This window comes from Macaca nemestrina, chromosome 11 (assembly GCF_043159975.1).
Source record: "Macaca nemestrina isolate mMacNem1 chromosome 11, mMacNem.hap1, whole genome shotgun sequence".
Lineage (NCBI taxonomy): Eukaryota > Metazoa > Chordata > Mammalia > Primates > Cercopithecidae > Macaca > Macaca nemestrina.
The window spans coordinates 62,592,374-62,609,709 of NC_092135.1; the positions used below are offsets into that span (position 1 = coordinate 62,592,374).

Sequence of the window (17,336 nt, forward strand, 5' to 3'; positions counted from 1 at the left end):
ATCTCTCCATCTGATTCAAGGAAAACAGCAGCAACATTTAGCATTTGAGATGGCCATGCCATGTATCAGGAACTATTCTAAATATTTTACATGCTTAGACCATGCATTTTGGAGTCAGAATGCCAGGGCTTAAATGTACACTAGGGATCCCTGATAGATGGTAAATTTTACAAATTTCTTGTTTGTTCACTGGCTAATAGAAATGTATGCATCAGGTAAGGGAAATAAATATTCTGGTTGACAGAAACTATATTTTTTAAAAAGCACCCCAAATATACAACTTACTTTTATTAAATAGAAAAAAAAATCCCCAAGAGGCAGATATCCCAGTAGTTTTAGTGAAAACAAATTTAATATCATCTTGTTTGAACAAAGCTTTTAGAATAAGTGAGCAATTAAATTCTTAAAGTAGGGACAGAACACCAACAAGCTCTAGACTCCAGAAGAGCTGTAAGCCGACAAATTGGCATTGTTTTGCTTAACAGTTTTAGCTTCAATGTAAATATATATTATTACTTAGGATATTAGCATCTGAACTATATAATGACTATTTTATCATTTTACTTGAATTAAAACCAGAATTTCTGGAACTTCCAAATAGTCTTTAAAGTTTTTCAATATAAACATAAACTAACCCCTATTCCTCTCTACATATCAAATGTGAAATAACTGTCACAATATATCAGCATTTTCACAGAAAGATTTTTAAGTCTTCTGGCACATAAAATGTGTAATTTCTGTGTGACAATGTCATAATTATATACAGAAAATATTTTAAATTCTTGTAGAATTTAAGTTCTAAAGATTAAAAAAACAAGAGTTCCATGTTAATAAAATATTAAAATACTATGAGCTTGCCATAAAATTGACAGTGATTTGTAATTACACAAAGAATACACAAGGCAAGTCTTTCACACTAAGTGATTCATCATTGAAAACAATTATTGAACTGAATATACTTATTTGATATCACTAGTTTTCTAAATTATTCTTTCAGCACAAAACAGGCTTTCATATAACTTATAAATATTTCCAATTGCAACATTGAGGCAGCAAATGTCATATCTATGTTTGTCCTAGTTGTATGTCATACAAATATAAGTCTGTGAATCTTATACCTTTGTCTAAGTCACCATTGTAGAGAATGTGCTGGTAAGTGAAATCAATACAAAGTGATTATTTTTCATTTGTAAAAAATGAAAATCATTTACACCTTGTTTTAAAGTTCTAAAGCAGCATATTCAACACTTAAGGCAAAAAAAAAAAAAAGATTAAAAAATTATTATAAATTATAAATTCTGGTAACTTTTCTTCTGGCATTAAAAGCCACGGCACAAATTCTAATATTTTAACAGATAATATATTAGTGTACATCTGAATATACATTTGCCAAAATGTTCCATTAGTATGAAGTTGGTCTGAAGTGGAAGTGAAGTGCAGTGGTGTGGCGGGGTAACATTTAACGGTCATCCTGGGCATCAGGGGACATGGAATGGCTGAGTCTTGACCTTCCATTCACAGATATTGTATTTGATGGAATGGTAACCTAAGAGAAAGAAACACACTTTGCACCCATCAATTTAAAATGGGACAGCTGTCTAATTTTCAACAGTTACCACATTTTAACTTCTGCTTAATTGTAAATGCTAAGTATTTATTATTTAATAAATTATAATCAAGAATAAACGTTCATTCTACCATAAAATTTAAAAAGAGTTGTTATTTTCACAACAAATAAGTTAAATAATCCGTTAACACATCTTAATCTGTACAAAATTACCAAATCAACACAAAGGACAAGAGCACAAACAGACTGCAAGCCAAGCTGTTAAACAGCATTTTTAGCTAGATTAATTCTGTAATTCTGGCTCCCCAAAACTGCCTCTGAGAATGTAGAAAGATAAAGTGAATGCCACAAAACAATGAATTTTACAAAGTTTTGTACTGATGGTATAAATTAACATGAAATCCCCCTCCCCATGGCCCCCTATTTATTCAAAACAAAAAAACGAGTCCTTGGTATTAAAAATGTTTTCATGTGAAGGATTTAAAAAGTAAAATCTGTGACTGTTAAGCCAAATGATTGCAGACTGAAAGGGAGTTTTTTTCTTTTTCTTAGTAAGTAAACTCCTAAGTTTCAAAATTCTATGGTAAAGTCTTCTATTCACAAACTATAAGTGAATAAAAACACGAAAACAAGAATTTTCTACATAGTGTGAATTCCAGCTTTTGAAAAATGTAAAGTCATCTGGATTATGAATAGTAAATATCTGTATTTTGAAATATCATACCTGCAATATAATAAAGATATTTTAAGACAATTTAGATTACAATTTTACTAATTTAGGTTCATAACTAAACACTATCATCTTCTCACAAGAAGACAACTAGAGTACAAATGGCCACAGATTTTCCTAGCAACCGAGTAAATTGGTTAAAAGGAAAATGAAATTGGCAAATTTAGTTTGGACTTGGCTTCCTTGCGCTTCGTTTTTTGCCTTTTACTAAATAAAGATTGGTCATCTAAACTAATGAGTTTTCTCGACTGTCTGATGAATCCAGGATGGAGCAGAGTGATTGACGCTACACACCTAAAAGAAAATGGGTGAGAAGAAGAGTTGCCACCAGCAGAAGGGAAAACTCATCTGCACTCTGTTTAGTATACCTGTGAGATTTCTTTCCAAGAATAGCCAACAAATGACAGGTAATGACTTTCTTTTTTTTTTTTTTTTTCTTTTTTTTTGGAGAGGAGGTAGAATTTACTGGTGAGTATTAAGAGGGGGCAGCACAGTGGAAGCCCTCATGAGTGCAGGGCCCGGCACTTGTCCAGAGGTCCATGATTGGGAATGTACTTGACCCCACATCCATCTGGGATGAGCCACTTCTCAGCCACCATGTCTTCAAATTCATCAGCACTGAACTTGGTGAAGTCTCAAGTGGATCTTTGAGAAGTGGATCTTTGAGAAGTGGATCTTCTGGCAGCCAGAGAACTTGAACTTGGCCTTGTGCAGGGCCTCAATCACATGCTCCTTGTTCTGCAGTTTGGTGCGGATGGACATGATAACTTGGCCAATGTGAACCCTGGCCACAGTACCCTGGGGCTTTCCAAAGACACCTCCTATGCCTGTTTGGAGCTTACATTGAGGTAGTGCAAGGTCAGAGACATGAACATACATCTGAAAGGCCTATCACCAAGGTCCCTTAGAGCAACCTATATAAGAAACAGGTTGCATACACTACCAAGGAGGCTGCTGTTTGCAGCCACTGCACACTGGGCCCCCATAAGGAAAGGAACTCAGTAGGTTTAATTGGCTGCAGAGGTAATGACTTTCATTGGTCCCAAATGTTTCTGTGTACGGGAGAATTATTTTGTAATTCTTGCCAAAATTGCAGTTCTCATAATTCTTTGTGAAGGGGAAAATTTGTTTTAGGCATTTAGAAAACATATGGATGGCTCTAAATGTCTCCAAGTAAAAGATGCTCATTGTAGCACCATATATAGAATCCAGTTGAACGACCACCAATAAGGAACAAATAAGCTATGTTACATTCATAAAGTCAAATACTATGTAATCTTAAAAAGAATAGTACAGATACATATATTTAACAGTTTGAAAAAGCTTCGAAGAGACATTTGTTTAGGAATGGATTTGCAGAGTATTCCATTTTGTAAATTAAATACATTTACATATTACAAAAGTGGCCTAGAAGCTTACAGAGCAACCTATCAAGAATGGTTATTTTTGAAGAAAAATGACATCTTCTTTACTATTTAAAAACTGGTTTACTAAACTTTTAAACAAAAGAAGCCATCATTAAAATACTAGTTTATAAATTCTGAGGGCAGAGATCTTACTGATTTTAATGCCAGTTTATACCAACTTTATATCAATATTTATTTTAGTGCCTGGGACAGTGTAGTGCTCAATAAATATTTCTTGAATGGAATATGGTAACTTTTTACAAACATTCATAAAGAAAAAAGAAGGTATCACTTGAATGTTTTTGAATGAGGAACATATTACACTTATAATACAGATACTTAAAAAAAAATTTAAGAATTTACTGATGTGAATATCTACTAATTGATTGTCTACTCTTGAAGTTTAAAGAATTTTTAGGAATTCCACATAGCTTTCTTTTTTTCCACAAGGAATGTAACTATGAAAATTTCTATCATTTACATTTACTTTAAAAACGTAGAAATTGCTGCCAACCTGAAACTCTGGTTGTTCAAATTTAAACTAAGGAAATATGAATTTAAAAAACTAATTAAATAAACAAAACAAGCCAGCAAGATTCTGTATGACTTACCCAGTTTTTTCCTTCCCTCCACCTTCTGTTGAACCAAAGATAAATCTTACATTTGAAAAACACTTAATACATAGCGATAAATATCAAAATATGATTCACTATTTTCAGACCTTACTTGTAATGGGGTAATAACTTGATTTTTAGTAAATCAGAGACCATCAAGTACTGAAAGCCAAAGTTGTTCTTATGTCAACACAGGCCAAGGGTAATGAATTAATCTGTCTTGTTCTTTGTAAATAATTTGCTGATTCATATATAAACCTTAACATCACACAATTTATAACATACTGAGCTCGATTTATTAATGCTTTACATGAAGAAAAGACTAATCTCTGTGACTATATGGGGATTGAGTAGGGTAAGGTATGTAAAAAAATTCCTTCTGAAACATGAAGAAAAATGGCATATTTATGACTACATTTACACTAGAGTAATCAACTAGATAATTGTTCTATTGTGAACCAACCATTATAATGAAGGTTAATTGCCTGCATATGAACCAGAGCCATAAGACAAGTGGGTACCTGGAGTTAAATTGAATATTTGGGTGCCAAGATACAGAGAAACACAGAGCCAACTTTCTGATGAACAATCTAAACCTACCATCAAAATCACCAGAGATTTTATTTGGCAATACAATTGTTGTTCTATAAAAGAAATGTCAGAATTTAAAAGAAACTAGAAGAAATCTTCAGTACAGAACAGAAACACAGGACTTAAGCAAAGATCACAAGAAATTAAGAGCCTGCCTGTGCACGTTTTTACTTCCTTTTGCAATTTTTTGAAATAGAATATATATATAGAAAAATTCACTAAATGTAAATACGTAGCCCAGTGAAAAACAAACATGCTTACAATGCACCACTCACGTCAAGAGAAAAAACACCTCCAAGTTTCCTATTAATCGTCTTTTAAAATTGTGGTATTTTCTTCATCATAGATTTTAGCCTTATATTGAATATTTTTATTGCCTTACAATAAATAACATTTACGTGGATTACTTAGCTTTTTGATTGCCCCTTAAATTGTGTGCATAGCCTACCTCAATAAGCCCTCACCGACCCCTTTTCTTCCCCTCTGGAAGTAAGCGCTATCATAAGTTTTGTAATTACTTCCTTGCTTTTAAAAATAACTGCTGCTTATACATGCATCACTAAATAATCTAAATTAGTTTTGTATGCTGTCAAACTTTACGCATATATATCTATTTTTGTGCACATTATTGCATTTTACTATATTTTGTCCATTATTTGAATATACTGCTATTAATTCTACTAATTGGATATTAGGGTTATATTTATTTGGAGTTTTTACAAATAATATTCCATGAACACTCTTATGTGTGAGAGTCCTGGTACACAATAACATTTTTAGGGTATGTAACTAGAAGTGAAAAGTACTGGTCATGAAGTTTGTATATTATGAACTTTACTAGATACCATGTCCATTTTTAGTGAAATGAGATGGATTATAGATGGAATTTTTATTTTAAAAAAATTAGAATCTGGCACTATACTCAGAGCTACCAATAAGGTTCCATTGAAAGAGAGAAAATTTTAGATTCAATAGAACCTAAAGTAATTAGTTTTAAACAGGAAACAATTATAGGATAATCATTTAGTGCCCGCTTTTTATGTTGATTCATATTCAGCTCATTCTAGAAGCAATGAGAGTTGTCTGTGTGAAAGGACTGCCAAGTCAGGGCCCATAACACACCAAGTATATAGCTGCTGGCCTGTATAATTCTGTTGGCCAAAAAGGCATTTCCAACTTAATGCAGTTTTCTGCAATTAGTTCATTGAAACTGATGAATATCTTCACTGACCTAGTATAAAGGCATCGCAATCAGCTTCTGTGTAGTAAGTTGGTTCTCCCATGGCCCCAATATACCACTGTATCTCAGGACCAGGCTGTGAATGCACAGAAGACAGAGGCTTCATTTTATTCATTTTTGTGTTCTCAGTATCTAGTACAATATTTGTTACTTATGTGCTTTAAAAATGCTTGCCAAATTTATTGAACTGAGCAACCAGTAGTTCTTGGTTTGAAACTCATCCTTAATTCACAAGATCAGAAAGAGAAAATTTTTCACAAGTGAGGATGTATAATTTATTAACATGGGTATTTATCCTTCTCTAAAAATATAAATTTGTTATGACCAATGAAAAACCAATTTCAATATTAAAAACTATACCAAATTGTTATGCTGTCAGGCACTAAAATCAGACTTTACAAATAATTTACAAAATTCAAATCTAATCCACTGTATTACTCCTTCCTGTTTCCTCCACTCCTGACAGCACCCAGTATTCTGCCTTGTCTCCATGTTTGCCCAGACAGGGTGCCAAGTCCTCTGGGAAGGAACGGCTGTCACTCATACCTCCTCACATACACACCGAGGAAGTTGGCTTACGCAGTCAAGTTTGGCCAATGTTGATACGGTTGAAAGGCCCAGAAAGCCTTTCCCCATTTCTTTTCCTATCTTTGTAGCATTCCTGTTCCTTTGCAGATTTAATTTCTGTTGAGCTCAATATTGTGCTCAACAAGTCTCTTACTATTCTCTAAATGACTTTTAAAACGATCACAGAAGGAATTCACAAAATGAAATGCCTCAGGAGTTAATGGAATAATAAGTACTTTCCTTGTCTTAGATGCGGAGGTGCTTCCAACCAGGAGAATTAAGGGGAGAGAATTAAGGGGAGAAGGTTTAGGGAGAGGACTGCCTCTGGAGAGTCTAAGTTAAGTGCTGATGCCTTGTTCAAAGCTTCACCACATCTTCTCAGTGGATGAAGGGAACGCAAGGAGGAAATTCACCTGAAAAGAATTCCCTGTGACACTTGGGTGTTTTTCCTGAGAAAAAGCAGATTTCCTCTTTTTATTCTACCCCACAGTAAGCAGGAGCTAGAAAACTTTGGCAGGACATTACTAAGAATTGAATTTCTGCATTATTTATCATCTACATTCTCTAGATATTCTGTACTTTTTTTGGTTTAACCTATAAAACTCTTCCCTAAGCCTCACATATGGCAGTGACTAATCATGGCAAGAGCTATGACTACAAACTTGTAGGTTCCTATCACTAATTTACCTTTTTTGGAACAGGGAGGTATTTTCCAAAGAGTCTTTCTTGAGGTGCTAGCATAATCTCTTAAAATAAGAGCCCAGGGCATTCTCTATATAGTTACATAAGAATGAACAAAATTCAAGTTCTGCACCTGGCCCATATTATGGAAAATAGACCTGACATATTTTTCAAGTACATGTAAGACTCTGGAACTCTTTCAGCTTATACTTCAAAGACATAAAAGAGTAACTTTGGGAATGCTATTTAGATTTACATGCTAGAAAATTTTTACCCTAAGTATTAGTTTGACAATGGTGACAATAAACCCACTGTCACCCATCTGATAAAGAAGACTTACCCTTTTCAATTTGGCAGCAGCCTCTCCTGAACGGATTGCAGTCAGCAAACTCTGTCGCATCTGTTCTGGGTCAGAGCTTTGGAATGTTAAAGAACTTTGTCTCATAAGAGTGAATGATGGGCAATCAGTTGGAGTTGGTATTTGGGAATTCTGTTCATTATGTGCAGAGTTATTATCCTACAAAAATAAATGTGAAATATTTATATGAATGCCAAGAAAAGAATGGGCCATTTTTTGCAAAACGTTTTCATCATCCATAGTTCTTTAACAATCGCCATTTGCCACACTGGTGTTTCAGACACAGCTCTGTTTCCTCACCCACTGAATTATCTCTGCTGCCAGAGCTAAGCTGGAAGATGAGGGCATTATTTTCTCTTGAACTCAGGAAGCCAAAGAAGAAAAGTGGTACCACCTCTTTGCTTCATAAATACAGTGGTAATTTTATTGTTCTTGAATTAAATACTGCTGACTTCACCAATACACAGAATTGGTTAGAAAAGTCAAATTAAGATTTTTAAAAATACTACAAACTAAAAAATGACCCATTTTCATGGTTTCAACATACTAGCTGTGAAATTACTATTTTAAAATGAGCAAAAGAGTCAAATAGACAATGTCATATTTGTTGAATCTAATATATCTTCTAATAAAGGAATACGAATTACTATGCTACACTTAGTAGCTTATTTTGTGTTTCTGGAAGTCACATGGACTAAGTGCTGACCATGTTTTATTTTTTGCCATGAGAAGCAACATATAAAAGTTAGGAACTTCCAAACTGAAGAATCAAAAATTGAATTACGCTTCTCAGGAAGGCATATTTAGTAACTGATGTAACTGGCATATGTTATCAAGTAATCTTAAATGTCTTTTTCAAACTGCCAAATACATATCTTTACCAAAAAATGATCCAAAGAGGGCTCAGGCAATGACTTAAAAGCTTTATTATCTACACCAAGCTTCCATTGTTTAGGAATGGTATTCTAGTCCAAGAAAAATCACAGGCTTTGTGCCCAAGTACAGAATTAATCTCTATATCATACTTCTATTCCCAATGCTATATCAAAGTAATAAACATAAATGTAAAATACATGAAAAAATATTATTTAAGATATTGTTATACAATTATGGAAAAACATTTACTTGGCAATATGGTTAACATTCTTTTGCTCTAGGAATGTTTGAAAAAGTAATATTAAATACTTCTGGAACTGTCACACAAATATGAATGTATTCTTTAAACACTATCAGAGTAAGAGTACACAAAGCATTTCTTTAAAATTGCATGAGGATTATCATAAATCATGCTGTGAATTTCATCTTCTCCTTTGACTCTATTATCTGAAGCTAGCAAAATACAACACTTGGTTGACCAAACACTAAGTCAACAACACTCCTTTTTGGTAAATATTTAAGGTTAGATGGTGGTTAGATAACAGTTTGGTCAACATACATATTATAGTTGAAAGTTGACACTGACTTAACAAAATGGAAAATTAAGAAAATTACATTTTAAAACTCTGCTTTCAATTTATTTATATGTGAAAATGCACAATATATGCAAGCTGAAGTTGAGTGTATATGATAGAAATCACATAGCTGAGAGATGCTCAGTTATTTTGTCTAGTCTCTGATAACTGTTATTTTTCCATTTCATTAAGACTATTTCCTTTGCTATTGCACAGTAATGTAAAATTGGAGAATAAACCAGAAGATTTAGACAAGTTAAAAACAAATTAAGGTAACACAGGAAAATAGAACCATAAACTAGTAAATATACCATACAAATGATATGAGCAAAGAAACTTTAAACCCTTTGCTAATGACACAATTATATAATGACGACCTTACAGCAATACCTAAACAAGTTATGTAAGTTATAATTGTAAGCAAATAATCAGATTTTATGTATTACCACTCTCTTCACTACAATAGCTTAATTTCAGATTAATATGAGTTCAGAGTAAAGTAGCACACAAACATACCAACATGCTTGTTAATCCCCATTAAACCCTGTGACTAAATTTGAATACTTATTTTTAAAAAGGCTACAGTTACCTTATCAGACACACCAAGTTGTGGGATGTCCACAAATGTATTTACAGAATGAGTCTTCCCTTCCTCTGTGTTGGCTGGAGGTTGGACCGATGCACCAGCACTAGATGACTTGGTGCGCTCTTTACTGAAAGACTGTGACCTTTTCACTACAGCGAGAGCAAACGGTGAAGGACCAGAACTGGAGTATGGTCGTGGGGCACCAAAAGTTTTCAGAGTCTTCAGATTTTGTGTGGATACCTGACGAGCAGGAATTGCCGCAGGTTTCGGAGCTATGGGAGGAGGAGAGGCTTCAGCAGGCTTCTGACCGATGACATCATCATCAGTTTTTTCAACAAGGGGTTGTGGAACAGAGTGAGGCATTTTATTTAAGGGAGAAAGAGTCTGCTCTGGAGAAGGCAGCATATCCCTTTCTGCCTCTTTATTTGTCAGTTCTTTTGGAGCAGGATTAGGGGCAGCATGGACACTCTTGGCAGCTGCAGATGTCACATAGTGACCCGATACTCTCTTCTGCATCTGTAAAAAAAAAGAACTGGGTTTGGCCTGGGGATTAGAAGCCCGAGATTTAAATTTTGATTCCAAAATATTGTTTATGTCTTCCAAATTTGGTGCAAAAGGAACTGTGCCAGTGTCTCTTGTCATTTTGGGAGCTGGTTTCAGAGGACTAACCATGGCTCCATCAGGTGGGCTCACAGAACTGTGCACTTGATGCTCTGTTCTCAGGTTCGGCTTCGGTTTAAGGTCTGGCAGTGGCCCTTTTGGGCTTTCAGAAATAGCCGAATCTTCTGTTTGGATGGCAGTTTCTTTCACATTCTCATGAGTGTGCTTTTTCCCTAAAGCATGTATGTCCTGATCATCTTTATACCCTGTGGTTTCTGACTGCCAGTCTTTCAGTATTTCCAAGGATTTGGGAGGCACTATTTTATAAGTAGTCATTCCAATTTTGGGTATATACTCTCGTGTAATTTCATTTGAAGGTTTTGGCTTGGGATTGTAGTCCTGTCTATAAAGTGGATAATTCTTTAGGTAAGAAGCAGTTGAATTTTTATCAATCCTATCTATAGGAGGCAAAAGATCATCATTACCATGTGCACAAATTGGATCTTTTAGGGTAAGCGGATCTTCTGAATGTATAATTAGGGTGCCTTGACTCCTGAATTCCCTTGAGGTATCTACAGAATCTTGTGAACTTAAGGATGAGTGTTGAGTTGATATGTTGTTATTTGAAGTTTGTACACTTTCTTCAACTTTGGAGTCAGACAAATTATGATCTTGGTGTTTCCCATCAAAACTGTTACAAGAAGGGGTTGTCTGAATTGCGGCATCTTGCATTTTTGTCTTTTCTGCACTTGGTTGATTCAGTTTTTGATCTGGTACTGATGAAGCTGCTAGATGGTTTTCCTTGTAACTTATAGCAGTATCAGTTTCATGTGCCTGAGAGTTTGATGGTCTCTCAACTTCCATATCAATGTCATTATTTTTGGCAACGCCTCCTACATCGATTTCTGTTTTCTTCACTCCATTTTTCATATTGTCTTCTGTGTTCTTTGGAAAGACAATTATTTCATTTTGTACTATTGAGAGAAAAAAAATCATCAAGTTAAATATATGAAAAAACCTCAAGTTTTTAATGCCTACTTTCTCCCACCTGAAATAGTTTGGTTTGAATTCGACAGATAATTTTCAACTCACTGACTATATAAAGGTAGGTAGTAGCATACAGAGAAAACAGTATGGGCTTTGGATTCATACAGACTGAAGTCTGGAATCCCTGGCTTAACCCCTGGCTTAACTAGTGTGGCCACAACATGTTAATTAACCCTGTTGAGCCTCAGTTTGCTCAGACAAAAAAAGGCGAAAATATGTATATTATATGTGTATCATTTAGATAGCATGCTCATTAGTATATTGACCACAATAAACACTCCATAGAAGGTAAGTAAAAATAAGTTTTTACTTCTTAGATGTCATTCAGCCATTGTTCATAATGACAAAAAATGAAACTGACAAATTCAAAAACTGTATTTTTCCTCTATTTTGACTATCTTTTCTATAGCCCCTAGCATATTTATATTTTCATACCTTACATTAAAAGGAAAGGAATCTCAGGAAATGCAGTCAGTTTTAATGACGGCCTTAACAGAAAACATTAAGATTTACAGTAAAAACAGAATCTCAGGCCAGGCGTGGTGGCTCATGCCTGTAATCCCAGCACTTTGGGAGGCCGAGATGGGTGGGTCATGAGGTCAGTAGATCGAGACTATCCTGGCCAACATGGTGAAACCCGGTCTCTACTAAAAATACAAAAATTAGCCATGTGCGGGGGCACACGCCTGTAGTCTCAGCTACTCAGGAGGCTGAGGCAGGAGAATCGCTTGAACCCAGGAGGTGGAGGCTGCAGAGAGCTGAGGTCGTGTCACTGCACTCCAGCCTGGCGAGAGAGTGAGACTCCATCTCAAAAGAAAAAAAGACCAGAATCTCAGTTGATGGTCTTGTTAATTAGGTATCTTTGCTGAAGGCTGTTAGAGGACTTTATTTTTAGTTATAACATCAGTGATTTCAATGCATGAAATCAGTCATATTGGTTTTGATTTTTCTCTGTTGGAAATAGGCATCCTCATTCTAGAGTCACAGTCAAAATCAAAGTAGAGAAAATAACCTTCCTCTCCTTTGCACTACTTTTCCTCTTGATTCTAATTCAGACCTCCTGAAAACAAAAACCATTTGCCAGTCTCTAGGTTAACAGAGCAACAGCTTCCAGTCAACAACATGACGGCAAAGCACTGGCAGGAAGCATGTGGAAGGAAACAGGCTTTGGGGTCTGTACCATGTGCCTAGTACTGAATTAAGTCATTCCTCTGCTCCTCTATTTAAATGCCCTGAAGAATCATGCTTCCTGCGCGATCACTGTGCTTATCTTCAAAACCCTAGTGGCCTTTTCACATATGGCAATAGTTTGCACAGCACAAGTTAAATGTGAGGTTTGGGGGTCAAACTGTGAATGTATGCCAAGTATTTCTCTATAGTTTTATCATTACCCACTTTTACTTAAAGGATGAGATGAAGTACATTGCCTAAAATGTAATGAGCTATATTATATAGTTTCTCTCTTAAAAAAAGAAAAAGAAAAAAGATATGCAGGCAGAAAAATATCATGTTAGGCAAATTTGTATACAAACAATTTTTTAAAAATCTTCACGTTTTTAAACTCTGCCTGATTGCACAGTTATTTGGTTGTGGCAGTTAATATTACATATTGTGTTGCAAGATTCCTATATTAAACATGTAATTTTAAAATGGAACTCATTTTTATTCTTCCCAGATAAAATGCAACTGAGTATCAGAATACATATTATATACTTAGGTGAATTCTTTTCTCAGTGACCAATGATTATTAACTATTTTGATTTACAAAATTAAGGACCCATGCTCTTAGGAACCATAGAAGAAGCATATTTCTGCCTCTGCTCTCAATTTACTTGATTCATAAGTATTTTTCAATGTTCATATGAAAAACACTATTTTGAACATTGTTATAAGCATGGAAAAATTTAAGACCCTCTGGCAGCAGGAAATGAATCTAAATGTATTTCCTTTTTTCTTATTTCTAATTTTCCACTGAATATATATATTTCCCAGTTCACACAACAGAAACATTTTCCCAAAGAAAGTAAACCAATGTAAACATATATTTTACGTTGAATTCCCTTTTAAAAACCCAAATGTATTGGTTTTAGAATTATAAGTTTCTGTTTTTCATATTTTTGGTAGGTTACTCCTGCTTTACCATTGTCTAACTCTGAATTTCTTCTCAACATTTCATGATTATTTCCAGTGATTGGCAGTCCTGGAAACCCAGAATCCATCCTCATCTACAACTGACAATGATGTTAACCAAGTGTTTATGAAGGGCTAGATCATTTTCCAAGGATGCCCAGTAGAGGGAGGAGGTATCTTTTATACTATAGTGACCCTCTACTCAAAAGTGACACTGACATGGACAAACTTACAAAAAGGTGATTTAGATAAGGGTAGGTAAAAAGGAAAACAGAATAAAAGTACTTAAAGAATAATAGACATTATTTACTTTAAAAAAGAACTAGAGTTGACAAAGGTCATAGCAAAATAAAACATGTGCAAATCAAAATACCACGTAAATGTACTTGTGACTCTGGCACTAACTTGACAACAAAAATCTTAACAAAAATGATTCAACTTGACTATTGTTTTAAAGAGAAAGAAGCAGCTTTTAAATCATAATTTCTCAATAGGAATGCTATTGCCATCATAGTACATGCTGTGAAAAACTGACTCAAGTGGAAAAGAATGAAAAACTTATTTGCTTTCAGACCTTCTCAGTATGGTATCTCACAATGGTATTGAATGTGGGAGAAAATGAATCAGTAGCATATATATTCAAGTTAATGAACACATACATAAAATTATATATATATAATTATATATATATATAAATATGACATTGTGATTATGTCTTATTCAAATATGAATACTACATCCCTATGTTTTCTAAATATCTTAACCTAGTTTTCTATATTAACATAATAGATTGAACTATGAGAATTCATAAGCCACTTCCTTCTTAACCCCTTAAAACACCATTGTTTATTCCTTGAATTTTCTATTTGCGTAGGATTGTTTTTCTGAAATTCAATACCAAGTACATACTTTATGAGTATCTCAGTATTCTGCTAGGTGCCGTGAGTAGTGCAAAAATATCAAATGTAATTTCTCCGATCCAAGACTACCCAATTCAGTTGAGGAATTGTAAATATAGAACCACAAAGCTCCTAATAATCAAGTAAAAGAAATGAAATATGATTTGGATAAAAATTGAATGGGTAAAATAGATGAAAAATTGTTTTTTAGGCAAAGACAACATGAATATATGCCTTATGATATAGAAATGAGCAAATGACATCATGAGAAAAAATAAGTTATGTTGATTTGAGGATGGGAACTGGGAAACAGTGGTAAATAAGGTTATATTATTAGATGATTTGGGCCTTGAAAAATCAGGCAGAAAAGTTTCATCTAAGGAAGTTAGATGGAAAAAAAGAGAAACAGATCACAGCTACATACACAGAGGAAACATTTTTAAGATCCAAAGTCTAAATTAGATCATTTCTATGTTTTAACAACAAAAGTAGTACACATGGTAGTTAAGGGCACACTCAAGAGCAATATTGCCCCAGTTTAAATCCTAGGTTCACCATTACCATAGCAGTTGTGAGACCTAAGGTGAGTTACTTAATACCTCTGTGGCACATAAAATGGGAATAAAAATAATAGTACCCAAAATATCCGTAAATGAGGTAGGTATTAAGTGAGTTACAGGAGTTTAAATGAGTTAATACATATAAAGTGTTAAGAATTGTCCTTGGCATATAATAAAATAAAATGCTGGCTATTAATTATATAACTCACCATTCTCTTGGTTTGGGCCCAACGACTTCAAGTTTCTTATACTGTCAACTACCTTCTTTTCATTGCTTGTATCATATACTACACTGTGTGGTTCTCTGGAAGATATAACATTGTATGTTATATGTTGATACTATTGAAAAACACACACACACACACACACACACACACACACGCACGCTCAATGAGAAAACAGGCAATAATTTCCAAAGACAGATGGACTAAAACAATCATTTATTTCTGCCAAACGGCGGAAATTTAAAGCAGAGAAAAAATATAACTGAGAAGAAATGCTGCCATGACACATTAGCTTTCATATGGTGGTCCCATTAAAAAGAAAGAAGCTTGGTAAAATAGACACTTTTCCAAAACAGTGGCTTTATTTGGTTATTATCAGTTATTTGCCTTTTAAAGAAAAAGGAAATTAAATGAAACATTTTAGTTTTGCATCTGGCAAGGTCAACTATATAAATCAGAATGTAGATTGACCTCACTGATGTTTTTTTCCCTTTGGTGATAGAACAGTTTAATAAGGAGACAATCTCATGCAAATTATAGTAAACCTCTGACATATATGGTTTATTTTGCTTGGCTGATTTCATCTTTATGCATGTTGTTGCATTTCAAACCTAAATGGACTAGACTATAGCTGTCCATTTCTAGAATCAAGTGGAAAATACATTCTCTGTTTCATAAAGTTGACTGCAAAGATAATACTCATGATTTAACATCATACTCTAATATGCAGAATTGTTTTCACATACCGGTGAAAATCCTCCAGGAATACTTGGTAAAAATTGAAAATTAAATATTACATTTAGGTCACATAGGTAACAGGCAAAATACACACACAAAGAAAAACTTTCATTTTTGAATCACACAAATTAACTATTTCTCATGGCTTATCTGACACAGGGATATTAGAACTGTCACATTTGATTTTCTCTGAACATAATTACATGCAAATAAGTACTTCATTAATAAACATTCTTATAATAATGGTAAAAGGGATAAAGTCAAAACCAAAGGGCTGACTATATTTATGTTTAAAATTTCAGATCTATATTTCAGAACACTAATATTAATTAAACAAACTGCCACCAACACCCCAGCACAGAGAATACTTACTGTCCATCTGTGCTTCTAGTTTCTTGTTTTTCTTCCATGGAGTTTTGTGAGAACTCTCCACTATCATTGCCAAGGGCTGAATCGGGGTCATTTTTCAGTGTATTTATTATATCAGTAGATACAAAAGGAATATCTTGTGACTTCGGAGAAACATTTTCAGCTTCAACTTTAGGCACTTCACTCAGTTCTTCCTTTTCATCTATCTCTTCAAGGCTATAATCAGAGCTTATTCCAGCTACAAAGAAATGCAGATATAATCCTAAATATTAATTTGCCTCATTAATCCTATGCAATTCTGGCAAGGAAGGAATTTTGAAAAATAATAATTAGTTGGACTCTTTTAAGTTCTGCTTCAAAAATAATAGTGAAGTTCTTTCTCCTGGTGAGTAGTCATGTTAACATAAAACCAGATTATCTCAGACTCATAATTCTCAAAACAATTTGCTATCACTCTAGGTTTCATTCATGGTAGAGACAAGAGGTTATTTAATCTCATAAACCTCAAGTTAAATATTTCATTTAAGAAATATCTTTCAATTCAATGTTTTTTATACTCATCCAACAACTCAATAGTGCAAATTAAAGGCAAATTAATAATTTTAAAAGTGAAAACGAAAAGCACATGAGATTTTTGTATTGTCTACAAGGGCACTCATAAAATTTGACTCAATAGTTATTAAAACCAACTAAACTCGAGAATTACCTGAGCCCCCTTTAAAAATACTGAGGCTCACACCCTACTCCACAAAATCAGAATCTCTGATGGGTGGGGCAAGGGACTTTTAAAACTATTTAGATGATTCTACTATGCAACCTGAGTTAAAAGCCACTGACCTAGATGTTTAATTTTTAAAAATACAAACAGAGCAAGTATCAGACAATGAAAATTAAGTTTTATTCCTATCCAGTTTGATTCTCAGAGGCAACTTACTTTAACCATTTTTCCTCTATGTCCTGAGAAAGTGTAATATACAT

The 17,336-nt window shown here is 34.1% G+C and overlaps 1 protein-coding gene and 1 non-coding gene across 12 annotated transcripts in view; both read right to left on the bottom strand.

The window, feature by feature from the left end:
• Positions 1 to 317: 317 nt before the first annotated feature.
• The window catches only part of LOC105483322 (cordon-bleu WH2 repeat protein like 1), a 161,649-nt gene continuing 144,630 nt past the window's right edge, over positions 318 to 17,336 (bottom strand). For all 11 annotated transcript variants that reach the window (XM_011744146.3, XM_011744149.3, XM_011744144.3 and 8 more), the window contains 5 exons: positions 16,362 to 16,596; positions 15,237 to 15,331; positions 9,795 to 11,365; positions 7,737 to 7,913; positions 318 to 1,546 (listed from right to left, as the gene is read on the bottom strand). In XM_011744146.3, the coding sequence (XP_011742448.2) occupies positions 1,460 to 1,546; positions 7,737 to 7,913; positions 9,795 to 11,365; positions 15,237 to 15,331; positions 16,362 to 16,596 (2,165 nt within the window). In that variant the 3' untranslated portion in view covers positions 318 to 1,459. The remainder of the gene's footprint in view (positions 1,547 to 7,736; positions 7,914 to 9,794; positions 11,366 to 15,236; positions 15,332 to 16,361; positions 16,597 to 17,336) is intronic.
• Positions 3,184 to 3,318, bottom strand: LOC112426979 (small nucleolar RNA SNORA70). Its single transcript, XR_003018386.1, has one exon. It is a non-coding gene; the product is annotated as a small nucleolar RNA SNORA70 (small nucleolar RNA).